This window comes from Lacerta agilis, chromosome 14 (assembly GCF_009819535.1).
Source record: "Lacerta agilis isolate rLacAgi1 chromosome 14, rLacAgi1.pri, whole genome shotgun sequence".
NCBI lineage: Eukaryota > Metazoa > Chordata > Lepidosauria > Squamata > Lacertidae > Lacerta > Lacerta agilis.
In genome coordinates, this window is record NC_046325.1 from 41,672,751 (window position 1) to 41,697,137 (window position 24,387).

Genomic DNA, 24,387 nt, shown 5'->3' on the forward strand with positions numbered 1-24,387 from the left:
TGAGTTCAGTGGATCTCCAGACAAAGCTATTTCTCCAGTTGAGTTATGTTGTAAGAACATTTGTCATTTTCTCTAGCTTTGTTCAGAATTGAAAGTTGGATCTGGTGTCATTTGACTTGGCCAAAGAGGTGAAGAATTATGAAATAATCTGGCTTCTGAGCCACTTTCAGCTTCATTTGATATTGGTTATCTATTTAGCCCTTCATGTCCTGATCCTCCTAAATGATCCACAAAAGCTTATGCCCCAATATATTTGTTAGTAAGGTGCCACAAGCTTCCTTGCTGTTGTTTTTAGGTTGCAACAGGCTAATTCCGCTTCTCCTCCTTAATTTATCTTGATTGTGCCCATTGTGTGGGTGTCACGGGAACTGCCACAAGAAACTCCAGCACTGCCTTTCATTTTCTAATACAGATAATTGAATTCTATGTTCTCCCATTCCCAGGAGCCTTGCCTGTACTGTTGTGGAGATGCTAACAGAGAAGCCACCCTGGGCAGAGTATGAAGCCATGGCAGCCATTTTCAAGATTGCCACACAGCCAACTAACCCCCAGCTGCCTTCCCACATTTCAGAAACTTGCCGGGACTTTATAAAGCGGATCTTTGTAGAAGCCCGGCAGAGACCCTCAGCTGAAGAGCTGCTCCAGCATCACTTTGCACAGCTCCCATACTGAATTTCCATCCCCAGAAACAGTACTTCTTCCTTGGCTTTTAGCATCATCTCCTTGTGAGGATTCTGTGCTGTGGCCCTTATCCGAGCAGCAGCTCCAAACAAATGCTGGCACAGCTGTCTTACTTGCCTAGAGAGGCAGTTGGTGTTTGAGGAGCAAGGCAGGGACATCAGTTGCTTTTATTTGGATAGATTCTTCTTTGGATTGATGCTTCTAGTAGCTGTGCAAACTACATCTGCATCTCTGTCCTTACCTGTGCTGCCACCATGGAATGTTTGGTGACATTCTTCCCACAAGCACATGAGCTGGGAGCAGCTTAGGAACCATCTCACTTGAATGTAGCTGTGTATCAGAAGCTGGTCCAAAGTGGAAGGGGGCTTGTGATATTAGAACTTGTGATAGCTTCTAAAAGCTACAAAAATGTGTGTTGGCTAGCATTCTGTGTTTCGCAGTTCCCCAGGACTATGTCAAGTGCCACAGAGAACATGGACTCAGTTATTATATATAATAATTATTATATATTTTATTAAGTATTCAGCATCTGAAAGTGTTCAGAAAATATTGATTTAGAAGAATATGTGAATAGTGTTGTTGTTTTTTATATAATGACAAACCCAAGGAGCTGGAGGCAGAGTTGTACTTTCTTTCTATTTGCCTTTTAACTCTCTCCTATCCACATTTCTGGATGATGAGATGGGGGTTACAGTGGAACACAAGCACAACAAGGCCTACACAACAAATGGCCCCTGAATGAAACGAGGGAATCGAGCTTCATTTTGACAGGGCTGTCTGAAGGTGCAATTCAGGACTGTGTCTATGCAATAACTGTGCTAACACAGGATTTATTATCTGGCACAAAGATCGGCATCCTAAGATTCAGTATTTCTAACTTTTATTTATTTTAATTTAATTCTTTTCAAAGCAAGTTTCTGGTCTTCATGGCTGCAGAGAAACTCTAAATGTGGAGGGTTTGAGAGGTGCCTGGTGACTTCTTAGAAGTCACAGGGGGCTGAGCAGGATACAGCAGTTGTGGCATGTGCTTAGTGCCCTTGCACAAAGAGCAAAAGCCAAATAAATAATCAAAAACAAGAATATACACAGATTTTTACTTTATTTGCATAATTTATTCAGATCATGGAATGTGACATTTTTATGGATTGTTTTAGCACAGAATATCACATGCTGGGTATAGACAGGGGTTGCTGTAGGATAGCTATTGCTTGCAACTGATGAGAAAGAGCCCTGCATTGGGAGTTTCATACAGCTGGCCTATCATGCAGCAGTTAATAGCTTTCCTATGAAAATGCTGTTCCTTTGAGACGCCAGGTTCTTCTAGATCTGTTAGATGTCTTCTTCCACCCAGGTATTTTCTGCAGAACTGCTGGTGCCATATTCAGGGGGTTTTTTTGCCAGTCCTTCAAACCAAAGACATTTCCAGTGCTGCCAAAATCTTATTTCAGGGAAAGGTGAAAGACTGCTGCTAAGCCTAATAAAGACATTTGTTTTAAGGTTTTCATGTGATCATGGATAAAAATAGTTTTATAAATGAAAGACACATGCCTGAGCAGCACAGGCGAGGGAGATATTCATGCAAAAGCTGCACTTGTGATTGTGTTTTCAGAGTCATCTAATCTAGCAGTTGTGTGAAACAAAGGGACAAGGCCTGATTTCAAATGCTGCATTATCTTTTGGCTAGGAATCCTGGGGATTTTTAAAGGGGAATTCATGACAAACTTCATTGCAGGCAATCTAAGCAGTATCCTCTTTCAACTAACTGTTTAGTGGCCAAGGGAAATTTGCTTGTTTTGCCGTATAAAATTTTGGACTGGGAACCAGATGCAATCAGGCAGGGCCCGTGTAACATAAGGACCTGCTCACATTCCAGAAATGTTCACTTCAAAAATGCACTTCCTAGGATAGCTGAACAATTTGACCGTTGTGTTGTGCTGCAAAAAGAATGTGTACTTCTGTTGTGTCATGCTTCCAATCACCTGCTCTTAGCCTTTAAAAGAGGTAAAATTTATCCCTCCTCTTTCCAGCCAAGAATCATTTATGACAGGCACATTGACACCATCTTAGGGTAGCCAGCTGTTTTCGTCTCTACAAAGTTGAGGATTGCTACCATCTTTCAGCTTTTTACAGGGCTACAGATGTTTACTTAAATCACAATCTGGCAACCTACCAGCTTGACATGTTGGTTAACAGCCAGAACTAGGAAATGCTTCCAGTGGACCTGCAGCAGTGTATTTGAAGCAGGATGCAGTCATCATGTGAATAAAATGTAGCAAAGGTAAGAGTTATTTCCTTGTAGCAGTGATAAGGTGTTAATGTAGCTTCTCTGCTCTGTTTAAGGCAGGCATGTCCTTGACCACTGGTCCTGTTAGCTAGGGATGATGGGAGTTGTTGTCCCGAAACAGCTGGAGGGCCAAGTTTGGCCATGCCTGGTTTAAGGCTTCCACAATGCTACTTTTATGACTGGATGCTGTTTTCTGATGGGGAATCCAGGATTTAAGGAAGTACATAGTGTGATTTGTTCCTTTCAGATAATGGAGGTTCAAAAAACTTGCAGTGGTTCTCTCCCCCACCCCCTTTATCTCACCTGCCAGCATGTTTGTAGGACTTGGAGAGAGGCCTGAAATGTTTGTTGTCCTGAAACATGCTCACTCTCAGCCCAAACTGTGGTCTGTGTATCCTGTGACTTGGCAAATGCCCAGCAGCAGGCTCTCCCTCCACCTGTCTCCAATAATGTGATTATGTTGGCTGGGCTCCCCCTTTGTATGATACACTCCAGTACCCAGACCCAGAGCCTCTGATTAAGCCTAAGAAATAAGCCAAAGCATTACTTGTATGGTCGGCAATGCACTTTTACAAATGTGTGTATATCATTCCCTATTTGTTATGCTTTTTACATCATGTAAACAAATGATGGTGCCTCTTATCTTTTTTATTTATGCTGTATTTGTTGATTTTTATAGATATGTATAGCAACTGTTATGGGATGGGAAAGAAATTGACACCTTCATGAATTTTAAAAGTGGGAAGAGAAGCAGCTGGTTTTGCAGAAATTTTGAATATAGTTTTATAACAAAATGTGTTAAGCCAAAATACCTCTTTGTTTCCTCACGCACCCGTTGGGGCAGTGGGAATGTTGAATTCGTTTCATAGAAATAGCATAGATCCCAATAATAAAATATCTGGAATGGGTTGTTTTATGAGCAATCTATCCATAGGCTTTGTCCAGGAGACCTGGTTAGGTTTATTACAAATCTGATTAAATAGTTGCAGCACACAGTGTCACTAGTGTTAAGTTACTGGGTGGGCACATCCATTTGCATAACCTTTATTGGATGTCTTCAACCTGGATTTGACATTGGGTTGTTGCATATGGATTGATTTACTACTCAAAACAATTTAGAAGGATTGATTTGTCCCTAAAACTGCAGCTAAATCAATTACAAAAAATGGCCAGTAACTTACCCCTCCCCTTCAACCATTTCCAGTAAAAAGGAAATTCCTTCTGTAGTATAAAGCCCCATTAATCTGTTCATACTCATTTTCAAGCACTTTGTGCCCCCCTGATACTTTCATTTGCACTTTTGCTTTCAGTAAGTTTCTTGTCCCCATGGGTGCAGATGAGAAAACAGGTTGCTGAAGGATAAATTGCAAATTTTCCCAGATGGAATTTTAACCATATGTGAGGAAAGAAAATAATGGTGTTTTGGGCTTGGCGTGACGATTCTGTATCCTCCAGGTTCACCCTCTTAATGTTCTGCTAAACAGGATTATTCTGTCTTACTGTGGGTGTGAATGATTCAAACACATCTTAAAATAGCTTTTTGCATTGAAGAAAGCTACCATTGCCAGACAGCCTTTATTTCTTCTCTTATTGGCCTTTAGAAGAACAGCTGCATTCTTGGATGTGTGATATGGGGGCTGTTCTAATACCTGATTTCAGGATAAAGTTTTAGAGAAGAATATACCATTATTTCATTATAGTCCAAAGCAGTTGAAAGGAAGTCCCACTGACTTCTGCAGAGTTTTCTTCTATCAAGATTTCTGCCTCTACAACACAGCAGCATGATTGTGAAATTGCCTTGTGGAGACTAGAAGATTGCACATTTTGCTTCTCAATCTGCAATCCAGAGTATTCCCTATAAATTGTCTGTATTGGAATAAGTGGTTTGATTTATTGAAACCTAAAAAGGGAACTTAAGTATTTTTAACAAGTGGACCATGTGTGCCTCATAAGCCAGCAGCAGCATTGTGAAGTTTATCAACTGAACCTGGAGTGTACAGAAGACCTTGAACCACTTGTGTCTTTATAAATATCTATACTGACCGGGGCTTGCAGTGCAAAGCCGGGCCAAAGTATAACTTTTATTTACAATAAAATAACATTTTTGGCTAATGCTGTTTTGTAAGTACCTCTGTTGTTGTTTGGATGCTTGGATTATTTAGAGGCAAGGAGTTCCCTCCACCATCAACCTTCCTCACGCCTCCCAACTTTATCATGGTATATGCTATTCCCTTTCTGCAAAGTGGAGTAGACTGCTTGAGTGTCTCAACACTAGAAGTCTCTGTAATGTCTGATGCCTTATAGACTAACTAGATTGTGGTGGGAGCGCTCATCAGCTGTTACCTTTGGAAGCAACCAGACAGGACTATAGCCACATTGCTCTGAATGGTGGGGCTCAAGTGGTTTGTTTCTGTGCTGCTGAGGCCTATAATCCAGACACATAAGAGGTTTTAGTTGCTGTTTATGCCCTGCTATGTACACAGCTTAGTGCACTGTATGTTCTTTCTGTCTGCTGTGGAATGCTGACACAGTTAAGTTAGTTCATCTACTTTACATCTTTCTCTCTCTGCTCCAGCAGCCGCTGCAAAATTTGTCAATGCTGGGTCAACTTCATATTGCAGTCTGTGTTGCATCATAGCTTTCCTTACAACAGGAAACAACTGAGGGTTTTTAATATATATATATAAAACAAAATGGCTGTTTCGTGCTCCTGTGCATAATTCATGCCAGTATTTGAGTAGGGAAACTTGCATGTAATGGGTTAAGTTGTAAATTTCACCACCTCAAGACTGTTTCACAGAACAACATGAAGCAAGAAAGGTTCAGAAAACTTATATTACAAAAATAAGACAGCAGACAGCGCAACTCTGGACACAACACCACGAGTTTGTGCTTCAGCTTAACCACGTACCACTGAAAAAGGCAAATATAAAAGATAGACATTGAATGCTTCCCCAGGATTTAAGGCTAAATGTTTGGGCAGAACCGAGCTGATGAAAATGAAGGTGCAAGGTTTGGAATCCCATCCAATTCCTGTTTTCGTGTTCAAAACTGGATTGGTATGCACATTTCAGTCAATGTTGCACTATCTCCACACTCGCCCTCTGTTTCTCCAGGATTGCTTCTCCCTCCCTTTCATCACAATAGGAAACTGGTTCTCTGGAAAGCAGCATGTTCTCTTTCCATGCTTTCTTAGCATGCATATCTTTCCCCACAGGACTATATGAGTGTGATCTCTGCAACAGAAGCACAGTCTCCCAGCAGGAAAAGTACAGGCTAATCTGGGAATGTTTTAAATAAAGGGAGAGGTAGAAATGCATTTTGGCCAAATTAATAGTCAGCATTTACTGTGTGCCCTGCCCCATCATAAAATTTCCTTTAAAAGCGAGATTCCTGTTTCTCCAGACAACCAGATACTTTAATAGAGTCATTCTCCTTTGCCACTCCATAACTAGATGGGATGGGATTGGAGTGTAAACATAAGGTGTAGTAGGCATTAACTAAAGCCTGTTGGAAGGGTTTCCCTGGCCCAAGGTTCTATGACAAAGGAAATTGTAACCCAGCAATTTCCCCAATCTAGGCTGTTTCATAGGATCTGTAGTTGAGTTTGCAAGATGTGTGACAAGTGAGGGGAGAGTTCGCATGCCACATGGTAGTGCACAGGATAAGGTGTGGTAAATATGGATCTCTCCTGCTCAGGAGCTTATATCACAGATGCAATCACTTTAAAGAAGTCTGGAAATAAAGCCCCAATATCTGTTGCATCATTCCTGCAACCCCTGTCCCCCACCAGTATGCTAGTGTGCCTGCTCTTACATGATTTGTTCAAGATCCTCCACTCTCACCCCTCCATGGGCACAGTGTCTGGGGTTCCCAGATATGCAAGTAGCATTGCTCCCACAACACTGGAACCATACTCTGTTTCTGCCTGGCTTTCCCTGCTCCCAGCAACCCTTGCAAGCTCCACTGCATTCCATCAGCTCAGTTCATCCCCATACCAAGGCTCTCAAAGTGGGGAAATTGGGGCCTGCTTCGTCATGCTGTATCGGTCCCGTTCTCCACCTCTTTCTGCAGCCAGAGTTGCTTGTGTTGCTTGCGCCCAAAGCCCTCGTCATAGTTCCCTTTGCTCTTGAACAGCTGCTGGAAGTGTGGCTTGCAGTAGAATTCCCCGTGTAGAGCTGCATAACTACCCAAACTGGAAGGAAGGGAAAGCACATGTTAAAGCCCACCTAGGAAAAAAACTGAAGAAACACAATGGAAGAGAACATAGGAGAATGAGACACAAAGGCTAGTTTGTCCCTGCCACTGCCCCTTCTTTGTTAAAAGGCTGAGCTTACACCTGCTTTTTTGTTTTACATGGAAATCTCATCAGAATGAGAGCTCCCCATAACTCTTAAGGTTACCAGCTCTTAAAAATATGAGCAAAATGAATTGGTCCAAGAAAGTCACATTTGCAAGAACAGGCAACCTCAGAAGAATTTATGGGAATTTATTGCATCATGGCAAGGTTTTCATAATTTAAAAAGATTCCTTCCAACTAATCTCAAAGTGATGACTTCTGTTCTCCTAATTGTAAGACATAAAGGGTGTCTAGTTGCATAAACTTGGCATTTAGTCTACAATCCTATATCTACATACCTGAGAGTAAGCCCTACTGGACTGAATGGTACTTTACAACAGACAGGTATGTTTAATCCCTTAATTTGCCCTAATCACCTTTGCAGAGCAGGAAAGGAAGGAGTAGTGCCCTCGCATCCTACTCTTTAAATCAGTGTCAATATTCACAACAGCATAAAGCTGAAACAAAAAGGTGTGGTCTTATGTACATGGCTTTCAGACCAAACCTCTCGCCCTCTTCTGATCAAGGATCAAACTTCAGAGCAGTTGTCACTGCTGAAAGAAAAACTGTCCTCTACCTCAATCCCACATTGGGGGCAGACTGCTGTGTACCTCAGTAGAGAATCTGGAGAACGTGAAATTTCATAAAGGAACTAAATGGGTTTCTCATTCAACCAACATTTCTGGTTCGTCTTGTGCTTGTCCCCAGTTCCTCATTGGTTTTCTGGGGTGGGAGTAGGCCTACCATAAATATAAGATTGGTGGGGGAGAGTGTGACATGAACCCAACCACCTAGTCTCCCATCCCCAAATCATCTTCACCTTCCCCAATAGCAAAGTTTTGCTTCCCCTGCCCTTCTCACCTGAGCTTGGTGTGGCAGTGCTTGCAACAGAAACAGCTGTTGTGGAAGACAAATTTATCGGCCACGAGGCGCTCCATGGGATAGACAGTTTTCTGGCAGGCACTGCATGTCTCCTTCACCTGGGCCTTCAAGCTGAAAGACTGACAGCAGCAAAAGCACAATGTAATCTCACAGTATATCCAAATATATCCAAAGAGAGTTAAAACAATTACGCATTTTAAAACATCTAAAAACAACAGCTAAGTATGTAAAATCAGTTTTAAATACAATTCAAATACCAGCCAGGATAACAAACTCCACTTAGAAGTCTTGTTGAGAGAGGAAAGTCTTTAATCCTAACCTAAATGGCAATAGAGATGATCCTTGAGTGATATATAATGGGAAGGAGTTCTGCCACACTAAAGGCTTGTTTCCAAAGTAATGTGAAGTGGACCTCCTAAGAAGATGTATCCTTTTATGTATCCTGGTTCCATGCTGTAAAGGGTTATGTATGCTAGTACTTGCACCATCAATTTAGTCCAGTAGCTAATTGGCAGCCGGTGTAATTCTTTCAGCACTGGTGTAATATGGTAATTATGCCCCATCTAGCAGCTGAGTCATCACATTTTGCACTAGCTTCTGGGTCAGCCTCAAGAACAGCCCCACACGGAATGCACTGCAGCAATCCAATCCGGAGGGGACTAGCACATAGACATCCGTAGTCAGGCTATCCCAGTCCAGGAATGGCTTCAGCATATCTTACTAACCAAAGCTGGTAAACACTCCTGGTCAATGAGATCACCAAAGGCTCCAGCAACAGAGATGGATCCAGAGCACCCCCAGACTACGAATCTGCTCCTTCAGAGGAATATGACCCCATCCAAAGCAGGCATTTGACCAATTATCAGAGGATTAAAAAATAATGCAAAGGAGAAGACTTCACGAAACCATAATATATGAATCCACACTAAAAAGCAAAGACAGTTCAGCTGTCTCTTTCCACCTTGTTAATTGTTTATCTATTGCTGCCACATTTCAGCTCAAACTGAATTTAAAAGGTAAAGGTACCCCTGACCATTAGGTCCAGTCGCGGACGACTCTGGGGTTGCGGCACTAATCTCGCTCTATAGGCCAGAGGGAGCCGGTGTTTGTCTGCAGACAGCTTCCGGGTAATGTGGCCAGCATGACAAAGCCGCTTCTGGTGAACCAGAGCAGCGCATGGAAACGCTGTTTACCTTCCCGCTGGAGCGGTACCTATTTATCTACTTACACTTTGACATGCTTTCGAACTGCTAGGTGGGCAGGAGCAGGGACCGAGCAACCGGAGCTCACCCCATCACGGGGATTCGAACCGCTGACCTTCTGATCAGCAAGCCCGAGAGGCTCTGTGGTTTAGACCACAGCGCCACCCACGTCCCCAAAATGCATTAGAAGCTGCCTTATGCAGGGTGAGGCCATTGGTCCATCACATCAAGGCAGCAGCTCTCTAAGGTAGGAATCCTATGCAGCCCTGCCTGGAGATAGTGGGGATTGAACCTGGGGCCTTCTGCATGCCTAGAGAGCAACAGCCCTTCCCTCTCCATGTTATAACTGAAGTTCTGTGTTTCTGTTGAGGGGGAGGAATTTCAAACCCAAAGTAACCTGTGCCAGCAGAAGCTTCCTCCTGGGATCAATTTGGGAAAGAGGGATGAGCTTTAACTGGGAGTACAGCATGCAAGGGAATGGTTAGACCTCTCCTCCCACCCCTATGTGGCATGGTTTTGATGCCAATCTCCACCAGTGGTAGCTGTATGTCAAATGCATTTACGCATTTCACAGATCATCTTTCGTTTGTCCCTGAGGGGGTGCAATTACAATCTGAGCAAGGACCAGAGGGGAAAGGCAAAGGCAGCTTCTTTCTCCATGCACCCCCCCCCTTCCTCAAGCTGCGTTACATTCTCAGCTGACTACATAATGTGTAACTTTGAGCCTGGAGCTGAATTATTTTGCTTTTGGTACTGTCGCATGCATCCTTTGAAGATCCATAAACAAAGTTACCCCAACAACAGGATGCAGGAACATGAGCTACAGAATTATGAGGTGATGGGAAAGCTTTAAAGATCCAACTGAGTCAGCAGCTGAGATAAGAACTATAAAGCACTTTATATACTAATAAGTGCCTTAGAAGCCTCTAAAAGGGATAATCAATAACTGTTTTTTTTTGTTTTTTTGCTTCTTTAAAGCAAGATAAAAAAGAATCACATATTCACTTAAGTTACAAGGATGCTGAGGCCAGTAAAATTGTCATTTTCTACAGCAATGGTACAAGGCTGCTTCTGAAGCAAAGAGGAGTTGCAGGGGTTGTAGTGCCGTGTATTTATTTGATTGTCCCCACACCTTCTGGGGAAACTTTCATGCCCAAAGTAAAAACTGGGATGGTAATTACCTTGGATCTCTGCACGGTGGATGCCCCTGAGTTGCTCTTTGCCTCCTAAAGAAAGAGGAGAGGGGAAATGCCATTGATACAGAGTAGAGAGCATCATGTTATGATCTGCATTAAGAAACAATGGGGAATAGAAAGAGATCGTAGATTGCATAGAATCACAACTGTAAGCTTTGATACTGCTACTTTTTAAGCAGTTTTAGAATTTCATATTTATGTCCCATTTCACACTTTCTTCCTAGACCATTATGAAATGAACTGTTTGGGCTCAAGGTAGACAACTACCATAAGCAAGTTCTCAATAACCCCCTTAAAGGGAAAATCTTTCTTAGAGTTGGAACGTAACTATGCGAGTCCTGTTTAACTCACATTGATTTTCCAAAGAATACTAGAATTTGTAGGGTTTTTTAAAGAACAGATAATTGCTTCCACAAACTACAATCCACAGGATTCATTGGAAGGATAAGTGAACATAAATTTTGAAAACAGCAGTGTCTTCTGGCACCTTAAAGGCTGACAGTGCAATATTCTACATGTCTACTCAGAAGTAAGTCCCACTGAGTTTGAATTCAATGGGCTTACTCCCCAGTATAATACAGGATTTCAGCCTGATGAATTTATTATGACATCAACTTTTGTGTAAAAACAACCACAGATCTTTGATAGTATCACTAACTGGCAAAGGAAGAAAAGTGGAGTGGGGAGGACTCTAGGGAACAGAAATGCAATTTATTGTAAGTCCAGTGCATTTCAGAAAATTCCTTTTTCAAGGGCACTGCAAGTATATAAACAGAATGAATAGGATAATTTTAAGACATTAATAGCCATATTAAGGTAGTTTTCTGTTTCTAGGATGAATTTTAATTGTTATCATTATTTGTATCTTTTTTCAAATTATTTAGAAATAGCAGTTTTCCTGATTAGTAAAACATAAAAACATACTATAATATGGTGAACAAACATGAGAAAGTGAACTAATAATTTTTAATGATTTTCACATCCAAGGTGTACTATTCCTATTGCAAGAGGCATCAAAAAATGGAATATTATATCAACTTGAGCCAAGTGTCTATGTAGTCAAGTGCTACAAATAAAGCAGAATACTAAAATGAAAAACTTTCACCAGATGCAATGCTTAAGATTAATCAACTGGAATGAAAGGACCATGAAATGTAAAAAGAACAGTCTGGGGCTTAAATGAATTCAAAATATGCATAATGACCATTCACAACAGCAGTTATCCTAGTATAGTGGTACCTCGGATTAAGAACTTAATTCGTTCTGGAGGTCCGTTCTTAACCTGAGGTACCACTTTAGCTAATGGGGTCTCCCGCTGCCGCCACACAATTTCTGTTCTCATCCTGAAGCAAAGTTCTTAACCTGAGGTACTATTTCTGGGTTAGTGGAGTCTGTAACCTGAAGCGTCTGTAACCTGAAGCATCTGTAACCCAAGGTACCACTGTACTGCTAACATGCCCAAATGGCTAAAAACTGCTGCATTAGATTACTGATTTATCTATCCGTCCAGCCTTGAATAGATATAGTGAGCTCCTGTCCCAAGCAGGTGTTCATTAAGCAAGCAAGCAATGCATAGCTTGTGCTATCGCCAATTAATGCCCCTGCTGCTGCAAATGGTCACTGTGATTGTTTTGCATACGTTTATGTTTTAATTGTCCCAGACATATAGCCCTTGCGAGGGAGTCCGCAACTGCTATGTGTGAGGAACTTTCCATTTGTTCTGATGAAGTGAGAAACAGGGTGCAATGCAAGCAATCTCATCATCGTAACTTGGAGTGTTTGCAGTAACACTGTTACGCAACAGTGGCTACTGCTTATATTTGCATATGTTCACTTTACATGATGCTTTGTTTTGTCAATTTGTAAATCACTTTTATACCTTTTTAGGGTTCCTCTGATTTTGTTTATTTTTACTTATATCCTTGGGGCCCTTATCCTTTGTTCTGGTTAAATATTATTTCCAACAGAAGATTACTTTCCATGCATATGATGAAATAAGATTCTAGTCCGTGAATGCTTATGCCATTGAGTAACTAAAGGTGCAGTCCCTTACACACTTACATGGGAGTAAATCTCTAGGAACTCGGGGGTACCTACTTCAACGCGGACATGCATAGGATTGGACTGTGAGGCACATGTTATCTCCCCTCAACCCACTCCCCAGGAAGTAGTAGCAATTTACAATACATACATTGGCGGAGGCTGTACTGGCTGGTCCCTTGGCTTGGAACATCACTCTACGTTTCCCCCACACAGGTCTGCAGCTTCACTCCCTTGAGTTGGCCAATTCTATCCTGCTGGTATGGCTTAAGTTGGCGCGTCACAATACCTAGGGGGGGGGGGGAAAGAGCTAATGCAGCCTCTTGCATTGGAACAATACTTCTGATCCTGAGCTGCAAAACCCAGGAATCTGGTTCACCTTGACATTCATATGAAAGCTCTGCAGTTCACAAACTGCCATTAATTAATTTTCCAAGTTTTAATGCATTTTGTCTGAAATAAAGCAATAGAATACATAAAGCAGAGTCATCAGTATCTATACAAACATATGAGCATTCAAATTCGTATCAATATATAAGTAATTAATTTTAGTTCATTCATTAATAAATTACTCCTACCAAAACATATCATAAAACAGTAACCATCAAAATATGAGCAGTAAGATTTCCTAAACTGAATTACCACGCCTATTAATGAGCAAAGTTGGATGGTATCCTGTACTTCATTATTCAAAAACAGCATTTCCCAAAATCCCATTTCTACGCCTTCGACCACATAAACGGAACAGAGCTCCTCTCTCTCCTCATTTTGTTAAGCCTCTTCCCTTTCCAGTAAAACTTGCTGAAGCATCCTATCTAGTTTCACTTTGACTGCATCTTCCTTGCCATTTGACTCTCTACTATTGACTGGTCCATCACAGGTACATGTAAGGAGGTATACTGTCATACCTGATGGCACTCCAGTCTTTACAAGCAGATTATCAAGGCCTCCTTTCTTTGCCACCTGGGTCCTCACAATATAGCACTGTTCTGCAAGACTTTCAGGCCGCTTGAGAAATCTGATTCATTTCCGCTCCCTTCTGTGGTTGGCTTGTTGTTTCCTGCTCTCTCTGCTGAGCCGCATGGCTCAAACATCACACAATCAGTCATGACAAGATCAAAGTGCTCGGGGTTAGACATGGGCAAAAGAGAGACCAAACCAAAGTCGCCTGCATTTTGCCAATCAAGTAAGGTCCAAAGCAAAAGAGGCTCATAACAAGGCCAGGGACTATTGCCACCACAATTAAAGCTTTCTTAAGCATTAGCGACAGACCACCAGGTACAGTTGTACCTCTACTTACATATCCCTCTGGATACGGAATCTTTGGGTTACGGCCATGGCAAACCCGGAAGTGTATACTTCTGGGTTTCGCCCCACACGCATGTGCAGAAGCACTCAATCGTGCTGCGCGTGTGCGCAGAAACGCGCCTCTATTTACGTAATTTTTGGGGTGCGAACAGACCCCCAGAACGAATTAAGTTTGTATCCGGAGGGTCCACTGTACTATAATTTAGAAAGGATAAAGGCAGTACTAAGACTGTGTCAGAGGACCAATCCATATTCAAAATGAAGGATGCAAACTTTCAAGTTACACCAATCCTCTCTGTTAAGAACTTCCATTCTTTCTCTAACAGACATATCCAAAACCTTCCTCTCCGCACAGCTATTCCATTCTCACACATGTGCCGCATTAGCTTATCTTTTACACATCCTAGCTAGCATCTCCACATATGGCAGCATATCTTCTTAAATATTGTAGAGATGCAAAAAAGCAAGAAAACATTGGAAGAGGAGGTGGAACAATTGGTGAAATGTTTCAGACAAGCATTTATTTAGATCCTATATTTAATTTGTTGAATTTTGTTAAGAAAAACATTTCTGCTGACAAGCAAGAACCAGTATTATATATTCTAACTGCCTTCGCTAAATCTTGGTAAAAGAAGACTGAAAATAACACATTTATGGCCATACATACAGAGTTTTTATTTTTATCTTGCTTTTCCACAGCTCAAACCATGCTTGAGGCAGCTTACAACATGAAAAAATACACTTTGCAACATAACAAAAGTAGTCATAAATAATAAATAAAACATTAAAACACACACAACCAATCCACATAAATCACAAGATCTAAAATATACAAAACAACAGCTATACCTCTCCCCAAAAATAACTAGCTCCCTATAAATATTCTTATTGTATAGCTCTCAAACTGACAGGGACTGCAATACACAAATGCTTCTCTTCCACATGATTAAATACCCCTGACACTTCTGGGATTTCCTCTTATTGCATAGTCAGAATGGCCTGCTGTGGGGGGTGGGGAACCCAAGAGTATTGGCAGGAAGCATGCAAAGATGCTGGTAAAGAAGCCCAAGGGCAGCAATGGTCACTCCAGGAGTGACTGACCAGGAGAAAGAAGCAGTCCGCCTGGGCAGAGGAGGAGGTGGAGGCAGGCAGACAGGCGAACTGAACCTGAGAAGGTTCCGGGCAAGCACCTTCTCAGGCTCTGTCTGCCTGCGCCTTTGCCGTCTGCAAGCAATTTGAGCTGGCAATTTATCTCAGCTCCCCAGCTGCCGCCAGCACAACGCAGTCAGGCAGTTGGATGGGAGTGAGGTGCACTGTGCTGGCGGCAGCTGGGGAGCCAGCCCCAATGTATTGCCAGCTCAAAAAGTCTGAAACCTGTATCACGATCTGAACGTCAGACAATTTATCAAAATATCGCCCAGCTATAGACATGGCCATACAATCTATTGAAGAGAGATTCTTACAGCTTCAACAATATAGTTCCCTATTTGATCTCCTTTATGATATATACAGTATCAACAAAAAAAATCTACTGAAAATGTACTTAAGGCCTGCAAGAATTTGGAAAAATCATTGCTACACAATGGAAACAAAGATATTGATGCTGAAAATCTGTGCTGTGAACTTATAGCAATAGCTCAAAGACTTCCACAAGAAGTACGGTATTTCTTTTCATATTACAACAAAAACTCCTGGATAATGTGTCTAACGTTTCTGTTGTTCTAAGGATCCTTCTCACACTTCCAGTGTCGGTGGCAAGTGTTGTACAGTGGTACCTCGGTTTATGAACTTAATCCGTTCCTGAAGTCCATTCTTAAACCAAATCTGTTCTTAAACTGAGGCGTGCTTTCCCTAATGAGGCCTCCTGCCGCCAGTGCCCTTCCACCGTTCGGTTTCCGTTTGTAGACTGAGGTAAAGTTCACAAACCAGAACACTACTCCTGGTTTTGCGGAGATCGTAAACCGAATCATTCGTAAACAGGACTGTTCTTAAACCAAGGTACCACTATACACTGTTTATGAAAGCTCAAACTTATATCAATTGAACATGCCCAGGCATCAGCACTTGACCTGAAGGAACTGATGACAAAATATGCAAAGGAAAAACAAAATAAAAAAATAAAAAATCCTTCCAGTAGCATCTTAAGAGACCAACTAAGTTTGTTCTTGGTATGAACTTCCGTGTGCATGCAAAGGAAAAGTCATGCAAAGTGAGATTCTGATGTGCTTGAAACTGAAACATTAAAGAGACTTAACTTTTAATGCCGCAGTTCACAAGGTTATTCACAATGATTTGTGTGCTAAAACACTTTCTTTTGTATTTGAGAAAGATAATCAAAGGTTGTTGTTATTACTAATTCTTGCAATTTAAAATAAATGTAGCAGTTTCAAGTTTTGCGCTTTTCATTTTTTCTACAATTCATCTGTTTTTGAAAATTGAAGTTAGCATTTTTGAGGGGGGATGGGAGGTGCAAGTAGTAAGCCTTGCCTAGGGCACAAAATAACCTGGCGCAACCACTGCTCATAGCCCATTTTAACTGTTAGCTTAAAAGAGAGAGAGCTTTACCCCTCCGGTTCATGCAAGGGTGATAGCAATCAAAGGCAACCACATGCTGTTCAACATTCTTAAGAAACAAAAGACATACCTGCTATTCAGGTCAAGTTTTCCTTAACTAATTTTCTGTTGCACTTTACTTTCATAGAGCCTGCTTATCCTTTTTAACACAAGGGGTTTATTACACTTCTGAACATTCACTGTTCTTTTCCAGGTTATATATTTCTTATATAAATATTTAACCATTAATAGGCACTAAAGTTCAAATCCTGCATGACAGTAACAGTTCTGTGTATAAAGGAGTATCTGGGGCAAAGGGACATGCTAAAACTCGGCTGTTCCCTAACAGTACAAGAAGATTCTAGCTGAAAAGGGTGTCTAGGACAAGGGGTTGCAGAGAGTTAAGTAGCAGTTAGGAGACTGCACCTCACTCTTCACTCCTTTTGGCTCCTTTTGTTCTTCAAAACAAACTCTCCACTTTATACATGATTGGTGCAGACCTTAAGAACTAACTGGTAATGAGGTTCGGGTTTAATGCAAAGGTGAGGAACCTGCGGTCTTTCAGGTGTTGTTGGGACTCCCACTACCCCTGAATATTAGCCATGCTGGCTGGGTCTAGGAAAATAGGAAACTGCCTTATACTGAGTCAAACTATTGACACATCTAGCTCACTATTTTCTTCTCTGACTGGTAGTGGCTCTCCAAGGTTTCGAACAAAGGTGTCTCCCAGCCATGCCTGGAGATACTGAGAACTAAACTGGGACCTTCTTATGTAAAGCATATGCTCTTCCACTAAGATATAGCTCTTCCATTCTTAAACAGAATTAGACTCCTCCAACAAGACCTAGGGAACCACAAGTTAACCATCCCTAGTTTAAAGACTGTATTGTAGTTTGGGTCCTAAAGACACACAGGCATTTAGTCTTGTTAACCGTGTTATAAAGCAACTGGATACACGCATATAATAGTGATTTAGATAAGATGCACTCAAGTTTCTTGAGAAGTATCCTGGGGCTCCTAAGTTCAATGAAGTATGAGACAATGTGTGCAGAACTAGGTATACACACGAAGGAATACTGGGTGTGGGCTAGCAATATATATTGTAATATTCAAATCAGATTAAGGAACATTGAAAAACAATACATTGAGTCAGCTGTAACCCCAAGTTTTATGGTTTAAATGCAACAGATAACGGGCACTTATATTTCAAAATTAATAATTCCAGTCCAATGCAGGGCCTTTATGTTAGCCTGATTGAACGTTTTCCCCTCAGCTTTTGTCATGGGCAGGTATTTAAACATCCCCAGAAACTATAGAAATTGTGGGTGTTTTTGAATGTGCCGGACACAGTAAAACATATTATTTTCTAATGTCCATTGTACAACCACCTACACAAACATGTACTATCCCCGTTTTTTTGGTAGTGTAACATCATGGCACAATGAAAATATCAGATTCTATCTGTCTGACATTAATCCAGAAGTAATTGCAAGGGTGGCTAAGTTTTTATGAAAAATAGTATCTCTCAGAGTGGTGAATGGCACTATGTAGATACTCCAATGAAAATCCTGGTTATTACATATTTTTATATGGCTGCTTATTTGTATATATTTTAAAATTTTATACATGGATGTTTTATGATGGCGCTGTGGTGTAAACCACTGAGCCTTGGGCTTGCTGATCGGAAGGTTGCAGTTCGAATCCCTGCGATGGGGTGAGCTCCCGTTGTTTGGTCCTAGCTCCTACCAACCTAGCAGCAAAAAAGCATGTCAGAGTGCAAGTAGATAAATAGGTACCGCTTCGGCGGGAAGGTAAACAGCGTTTCCATGCACTGCTCTGGTTTCGCCAGAAGCGGCTCAGTCATGCTGGCCACATGATCTGGAAAAAAAACTGCCTGTGGACAAATGTCAGCTCTCTCGGCCAGTAAAGCGAGATGAGCACCACAAAACCAGAGTCGTTTGCGACTGGACTTAACTGCCAGGGGTGCTTTACCATTTTATATTTGTAATGCCTAATAAAGGTTTGGTGATGAAAGTAAGTTATAAAACAACCAAGTGTCCCATAGAAGCTTAAAGACTTGACACATTTATTAAGGCATTATCAGTGTTAGAAACTGAGATATGAAAGCTAGGAGTTAAATGGCACCTTAAACCTAAGTTATGGGCGCAACGACAGATTGTCTAGGAGCACTTTTTTATAACAAGAACACAAAGCTGAAAATGAATGAATTGCAGCTAAAATATTATGTTCATTTTTCACATGGTCTAGTCCTCCCTCTGCCCACACCCCTAATATTCTTAAGAGGGTCTCTTCTCCAGTCTTCAGAGAGTAGCTGGAAGTGGGGAGGCAGAAAAAGGTCCTCCTTTCTTTCCACTCCGCAGTTTTAATCTGAAATCTTAGGTGCAGTACTGTACCTAGAGCTCAGAAACTGCTTGTGCTAATAAAATTCCCTGTCGCAAATTGCGCCTAGAACAATGGGAATTTTGAACACCGGGCATGATCTTTTGTGAACTACAGTCCATTTCATCAAATGCATGACATGTTATTCAGAGTGTGTGTCTGTGTATAGGGTGGAGGGAGATGTTTTCAGTGAGGTCAGAAGGAAATGTAGAAAATTACAGAGGGTGATAACTGCATTCTTAGCAGTGCCATTTTAACAAAAAAAAAACTGTTGTGTTGATAACACAGATACCCTGCCATTGGTAAGCCAATTAACCCACACAGAATCCTAGAATCGTAGACTTGTAAGGTCATCTAATCCAACCCCAGTATAATAAAAAAATCTATTGCATCAGTTTAGTCCATAAGTGAAAGCATTTAACCTCTTGATGAACTATAATTCAGCAGCTTCCCTTTGATGTTCCATTACGGCCACCTGGAGGTCCATTGCAGTGTCCTGTCAAGTTGAAATGTTTCCTCCCTGATTCAAGAAAGTGAACTGTAATTGCTTCAGGTCCAAATGGCACCTAGAAGCCCAAAGGCAAAGTTGCTCTTGGAAAGACATGCCACTTAATAAGTCTCAAAGTGTAGCCATTTGTAAGTAAGACACAACTATTGTGTCTGAGAGCTACTGGGAAAGCCACAAAGTTTGATTAAGTGACACAGCTAGACTGGGATTTGCTCAATAATTAGTATACTAACTCACCAGCTACTGAGCTCCAGTAGCAAGACACATTCAACTAAATGGATTTTGTTCCAAGCAAGGTGTACAAAATGAATGGTTTGGGGGCAAGGGAAGATGGGACTATTTGCCACATAAAGAGAACAGAAGAAAGCATTTCATTATGTACTTAAAAGGAAACAAGATGTTGCTACACATCCTCCTTTCTGGCAGAGGAAAGGATGTGCTGGAGAGAGAAGAAATCATGCATGAAAAGAGGATCAGAAACCAAAAAGGCTCTGCTTTCTTAAGAACTGCCCTGCTGTGGGTAAACTATTTTAGCATTTTGTTCCCAAAGTAACCAGCCAGTTACCTATGGAATCCCACAAACAGGGCATGAAGGTGATGGAGATCCCTGCTATTTGTCCCCAGCATCTAGTATGCTGAAATGTACTATGTTCTACGTGTGACCTTCCAGGTGCTCTTTGACTCTAGTTCCCAGCCAATGTGGTCCAGAATGAGTGGAAGCGTAGTTCAACAAAAAAAAACTGAAGACCCACGGGTTTCCCATTCCTGCAGTAGGCTATCACGAGTAATAATTCCATCCATTCTGCAAACAGGATGATAGACCAAACCTCCTTCACCACAGCTTTATCAAAACAGTTTCACAAGCCAGCATGGTGACAAGATAGCCACTGAGAGATTGAGCAAAAGTTGCAGAGAAATGCTGGTCAATTTCCAAAACTTTTAAGAAACCATTCCCGGCGTCTGCAATGCAAGTGTTCCACGTTGCACATTATCTAGGATGTTGCTAGACAAAGATGATAGTTTCGTTAAGTATGGGCAGAGTACCCTTTGACCATAGTCATTGCTCACAGTCTGCCTATATTTTTTGAGAGCTTTTTAAGAGATCTGTGTCTTTTAGAACATACAGTCGTACCTCCGTTCAACTTCCAAAACATTAGGAAACTAAGGTGCAGCTTCCAATTGGCTGCAGGAAGCATAAGCCGCGTCGGACATTTGGGAGCCAAAACATTCGACTTGCAAGGCGTTCAGGATCCAAGGTATGACTGTGTAAGGATGGTTCCCTGGTGGTGCATAGCAGCACTCAAAATAAAGAGTTGGATACCAAGATACCTGCAGCCCAACCCTTCAACATCAAAATAGTATTGCTAACAGGCACCTGTCCAACCTTGTGTTAAAACCTCAAAGGAAGAAGATCTTGCTACCTCCTTGTCTATGCAGTTTCTTACACTACCTTTTTTTCTATTACTAAACCAAGATCAAAGCCACTGTTTCTTGCCTATTGTTAGGCTGGAAACTTAAATATTTGAAAACTATTAGCATATTGTTTTTGTCAGTTTTTCTGTATATTCTACTCTTTCAGCCTCTCCTCATCATATCTGCCCTTTAAAATCAAATTGTGTTACAGCTTTTTCTGACCTGCAATATCCAAAACTGAACACTCCAAATAAGGTCTTGCCAGGACTCATTCCTCAACTCTTAGAACAGTTTACCATGTTGATAGAAACTTGAGAACGTGTCCAAGTGTATTTGTAAATTGCATTCCACTTTCCAGCCAGAATCCCCAAAGCATGCCCACAACATTCATAAAATCTAAGTCAACTGTGAAATTAGGACACCATCCCTGAGTTACTCCAACTCTGCTCAGTTTGTTTTCAATCTCAGTTTTGCAGAAGCAAAAAAAGCAACTGTTCCTCTGATTTTCATCAGTTTGTGCACTAAAATTCATCCAACCATTGGTGCTAGTGGTCTTCACCACCCAGGTTCCATCATGCGCTTGCAAATAAGTTACAGGCTGAGTTGCAACTTTGCATATTTGTGCCTTTAAAAATGGGTGTGAGACAGTCCTATTTACCGGTAATTCAACTTTTGAACCAGCTTCCACTGCTGCAGCATGTGATGATAAAGAACCATGCTCCTCTTTGCATATACAAATATGTCTTCCTCCTCATCTCAGGGTAGCTACAGCTGCACACACAAGGCTGGCCCGGCCTGGGAACTAGGAGCGGTTCCAAGTCAAAGGAAGTGACCACCTATCTGAAGCAAGCCCGACCCCCTCCTTGCTCAAAATTCACCAGACAGAGGCTCAAGAAGCTACTTCCCCAAGCAATATGGAAAACAGAAACAGAAGGAGCATAGCTGATGCTGCATCTGCAGCGAGCATCAAAGGCCGAAGGTCAAAGGCTAAACCCACCCAAAGGAGGCCCAGTGGTTTCTTTCCAAATCATTTGCCCTGCTTCCTTTTTCTTTGACACCTCCATCCTCTCCTTGCACTGGGAAGTTCCCAGGATCCCAGGTACAGCATCCAGCACCTTCCTGTGGCACTCAGCGCACAGAGAGGTGCAGCAGGGATGCACCCCCCCAAAAGCGCCATCTCTTTGCATTCAGGCACAGAGGAGCCACCTCCCCATCTTTTGCAAGGGGGAGGCAAAACACCCCACCCTACCTGCATACACACCTCATCCTAGGGGTGCCAACTTGAATAAAACATGCCATTTGGATGGGAATTCCCCCTCAACTTTTTTTTGGGGGGGGGGTGGAACCCCCTCGAATATTTTGAGGTGGCCGAAGGTGGACCTCATTCCCTAAGAGCTGGCTCCTCCATGCCTCATCCTCACATGGGCAGGTGGTCCTCTCCCATGAAAAATCCCCTCCAGCTGAGGCTGGGCAGGGCCGGCCCTGGGGGGTGAGGCAGGAGTGAGGCGGCGGCCAACCCGCCAAGTCCCTTCATCTCGTTTAAACCGTTGAGAGATTTTTCCACAGAATGGCAGAAGCGCCTGTGGTGGGGAGGGGTGATTTGTTCCCCACCCCCTTTCCTTTGGGGTGCCGAAATAATGGGGTTGGGCGCTGGCGGCCAAAGCTCTCGGTCGGCCCACCGACCCCGGAGGAGCGGCCTCCGCGCGCCGTGAGGGGGGGAAAGACGAGGGTCACGGACTCACCCAGCCAGGGGCTCCCCGAGGAGGAGCTTCTCTCTCTCGGCCGCCGAGGAGGAGGAAGGTAGGCGCAGCACGGCCCAAGCCGGGTACGGGTGTCCGTGTGAATGCGCGCGTGTCTGCCTGTGGCGGCTTCCCCTCAAGAGGTCTTCGGTGCACAAAGCGCGGCGCTCCTCCTCCTCCTCCTCCCGGCGTCTCCTTTGTGCTCCGCGTGCGCGCGCAGCGGCGAACCCCCCCCCCCCACACACACTCGAGCTTCCCCCTCCTCACTTTCTCCGCCCCCGACGCCCACCCCTCTTTCTCCCCGCTTAAATCCCCATTCTTGCCTCCTCCTCCATCAACGCGGGTTTTTTTTGGGGGGGGGGGGGTTGGGGGTGCTGCTGCTGCTGCTCTTGCTCTGTGGGGTAGGGCCATCCATGGGGGGGGGCGGGGAGCAAAGTCTCCCCCCCCCCCCGGGGACAAAAGGCGGCCCCGAAGGACTTAAGTGTGGCCGCTCTGATGTCTCCGCCGCCCCCCAATACTAAGAGAAGGTCTGTCTCCCTCCCACCCGCACTGCATCCATGGGGTGGCGGGGGAGTGGGGTGGGTGGGTGGGTGCCTGCAAGCAAACCGTTCTATTTGGGGGTTGTAATATACAGGGTGACAGACGGGGTGTATCTTTGTCGCCCGTGGCTTCCTCCCCGGCATTTGCAAACCGCCTCCCGCGCCGTAAGGTGAGCGAGGCGGCGCGCGCAAATTGAAAGGCGAAGCGAAAGAATAGCAAGCGATAATAAGATTACCCTGCGTCTAGACGCGCGGATGCTCTCGCTCCTCTCCCCAGCCCATAGATGCCCCTTTGCAACAGATTTCTCTCCACCGCTGGGTGCGGAGTGTGGCCACCGCGACACCCAGCGGCGATTCCGTTCCGTTTGCGAATAAGCCTCCCTTCCCCCCTGTCCTAAGCATTTATTTAGCCAACTATCTGGGCGAGACTGAATTTTCAAATGTTTTTCGAAAAGGCAGGAAATGTTGGCTTTTTCCATATTCGCCTCACTTTTAAACTGAACTGATATGCAATGGATTTTTTATTATACTGGGGTTGGACTACCGGTAGGTGAACCTCGGGATCCCTTGCAACTCTGCAACGCAATAATAACAAAATAAATAATAATAATAAAATATAATAATAATAATAATAATAATAATAATAATAATAATAATAATAATAATAATAATAATAATAATAATATCCCACCCTTCTGGCTGGGTTTCCCTAGCCACTCTGGCTGGCTTACAGCATACATAAAAACACAAAACATCGAACATTAAGGAAACAGAATATCCCATACAGGCAACAAACAAACCAATAAATCAATAGAAACCAAAAATAATGAGTATGATAACAACAACAACAAACAGCTTACACTTATACCCAAATTAAAATAATCGCCAACCCCAACCAAACATTTAAACAACTCCCACCCAACGAAAACAAAATAGAGGAACCAAATTTTTTTTTCATTGTTATTGTTATTTAGTCATTTAGTCGTGTCTGACAACCGTTTAAAACATTTTAGCCAGTTGCCCCAACCCAAGAGTTGTTCCAGCAATGTCCCTCCGGCCTCCCAGGAGCCTCTTTTAGCTGTTCAAGGTGAGTCTGGGCCCCGCCCCTAGACCAGGTGGAAATGGGCCTTGCAGCAGGGAGAACAGCCTTCATTCCTGTCCTCAAGGCAGCAGCTGTGGGATCAAAAGCCCTGAAAGGGTAGAACTGTCTGGATTGCTCCAAAGAACAGCTGTGACTGTTTATTATCACCATCCTGTTAAAAGTAGCCTACACCTTTTAAAAGTCACCATTATTGTGCAGTGC

The 24,387-nt window shown here is 42.8% G+C and overlaps 2 protein-coding genes across 3 annotated transcripts in view; one reads left to right on the top strand and one right to left on the bottom strand.

Annotated features, from left to right (window-relative positions):
- Positions 1 to 5,077, top strand: part of MAP3K3 (mitogen-activated protein kinase kinase kinase 3) — a 36,613-nt gene extending 31,536 nt beyond the window's left edge. Inside the window, exon 17 of the mRNA XM_033169027.1 lies at positions 444 to 5,077. Coding sequence (XP_033024918.1) covers positions 444 to 672 — 229 coding nt within the window. The 3' untranslated portion in view covers positions 673 to 5,077. The remainder of the gene's footprint in view (positions 1 to 443) is intronic.
- A 704-nt stretch (positions 5,078 to 5,781) lies between these two features.
- On the bottom strand, positions 5,782 to 23,338 carry LIMD2 (LIM domain containing 2). 2 transcript variants are annotated; one of them, XM_033169031.1, is made up of 5 exons: positions 23,321 to 23,338; positions 12,776 to 12,913; positions 10,570 to 10,614; positions 8,166 to 8,305; positions 5,782 to 7,160 (listed from the first exon to the last, which is right to left on the bottom strand). In XM_033169031.1, exons 2-5 carry the CDS (start codon positions 12,815 to 12,817, stop codon positions 7,001 to 7,003), a joined length of 387 nt encoding a protein of 128 aa, XP_033024922.1. In that variant the 5' UTR covers positions 12,818 to 12,913; positions 23,321 to 23,338; the 3' UTR covers positions 5,782 to 7,000. The 2 variants fall into 2 exon arrangements, with proteins under 2 accessions (XP_033024922.1, XP_033024921.1); XM_033169030.1 differs by lacking the exon at positions 23,321 to 23,338 and adding an exon at positions 22,549 to 22,650.
- Between the last annotated feature and the right edge of the window lie 1,049 nt (positions 23,339 to 24,387).

Coding starts and splice junctions, on each gene's coding strand:
- LIMD2 (XM_033169031.1), bottom strand. CDS start 12,817: ATGTTCCAAGCCAAGGGACCAGCCAGTACAGCCTCCGCCAAT. Junction 10,615..12,775: donor CCAGTACAGCCTCCGCCAAT/GTATGTATTGTA, acceptor CTCTTTCTTTAG/GAGGCAAAGAGCAACTCAGG. Junction 7,161..8,165: donor CACTGCCACACCAAGCTCAG/GTGAGAAGGGCA, acceptor CCTTCCTTCCAG/TTTGGGTAGTTATGCAGCTC.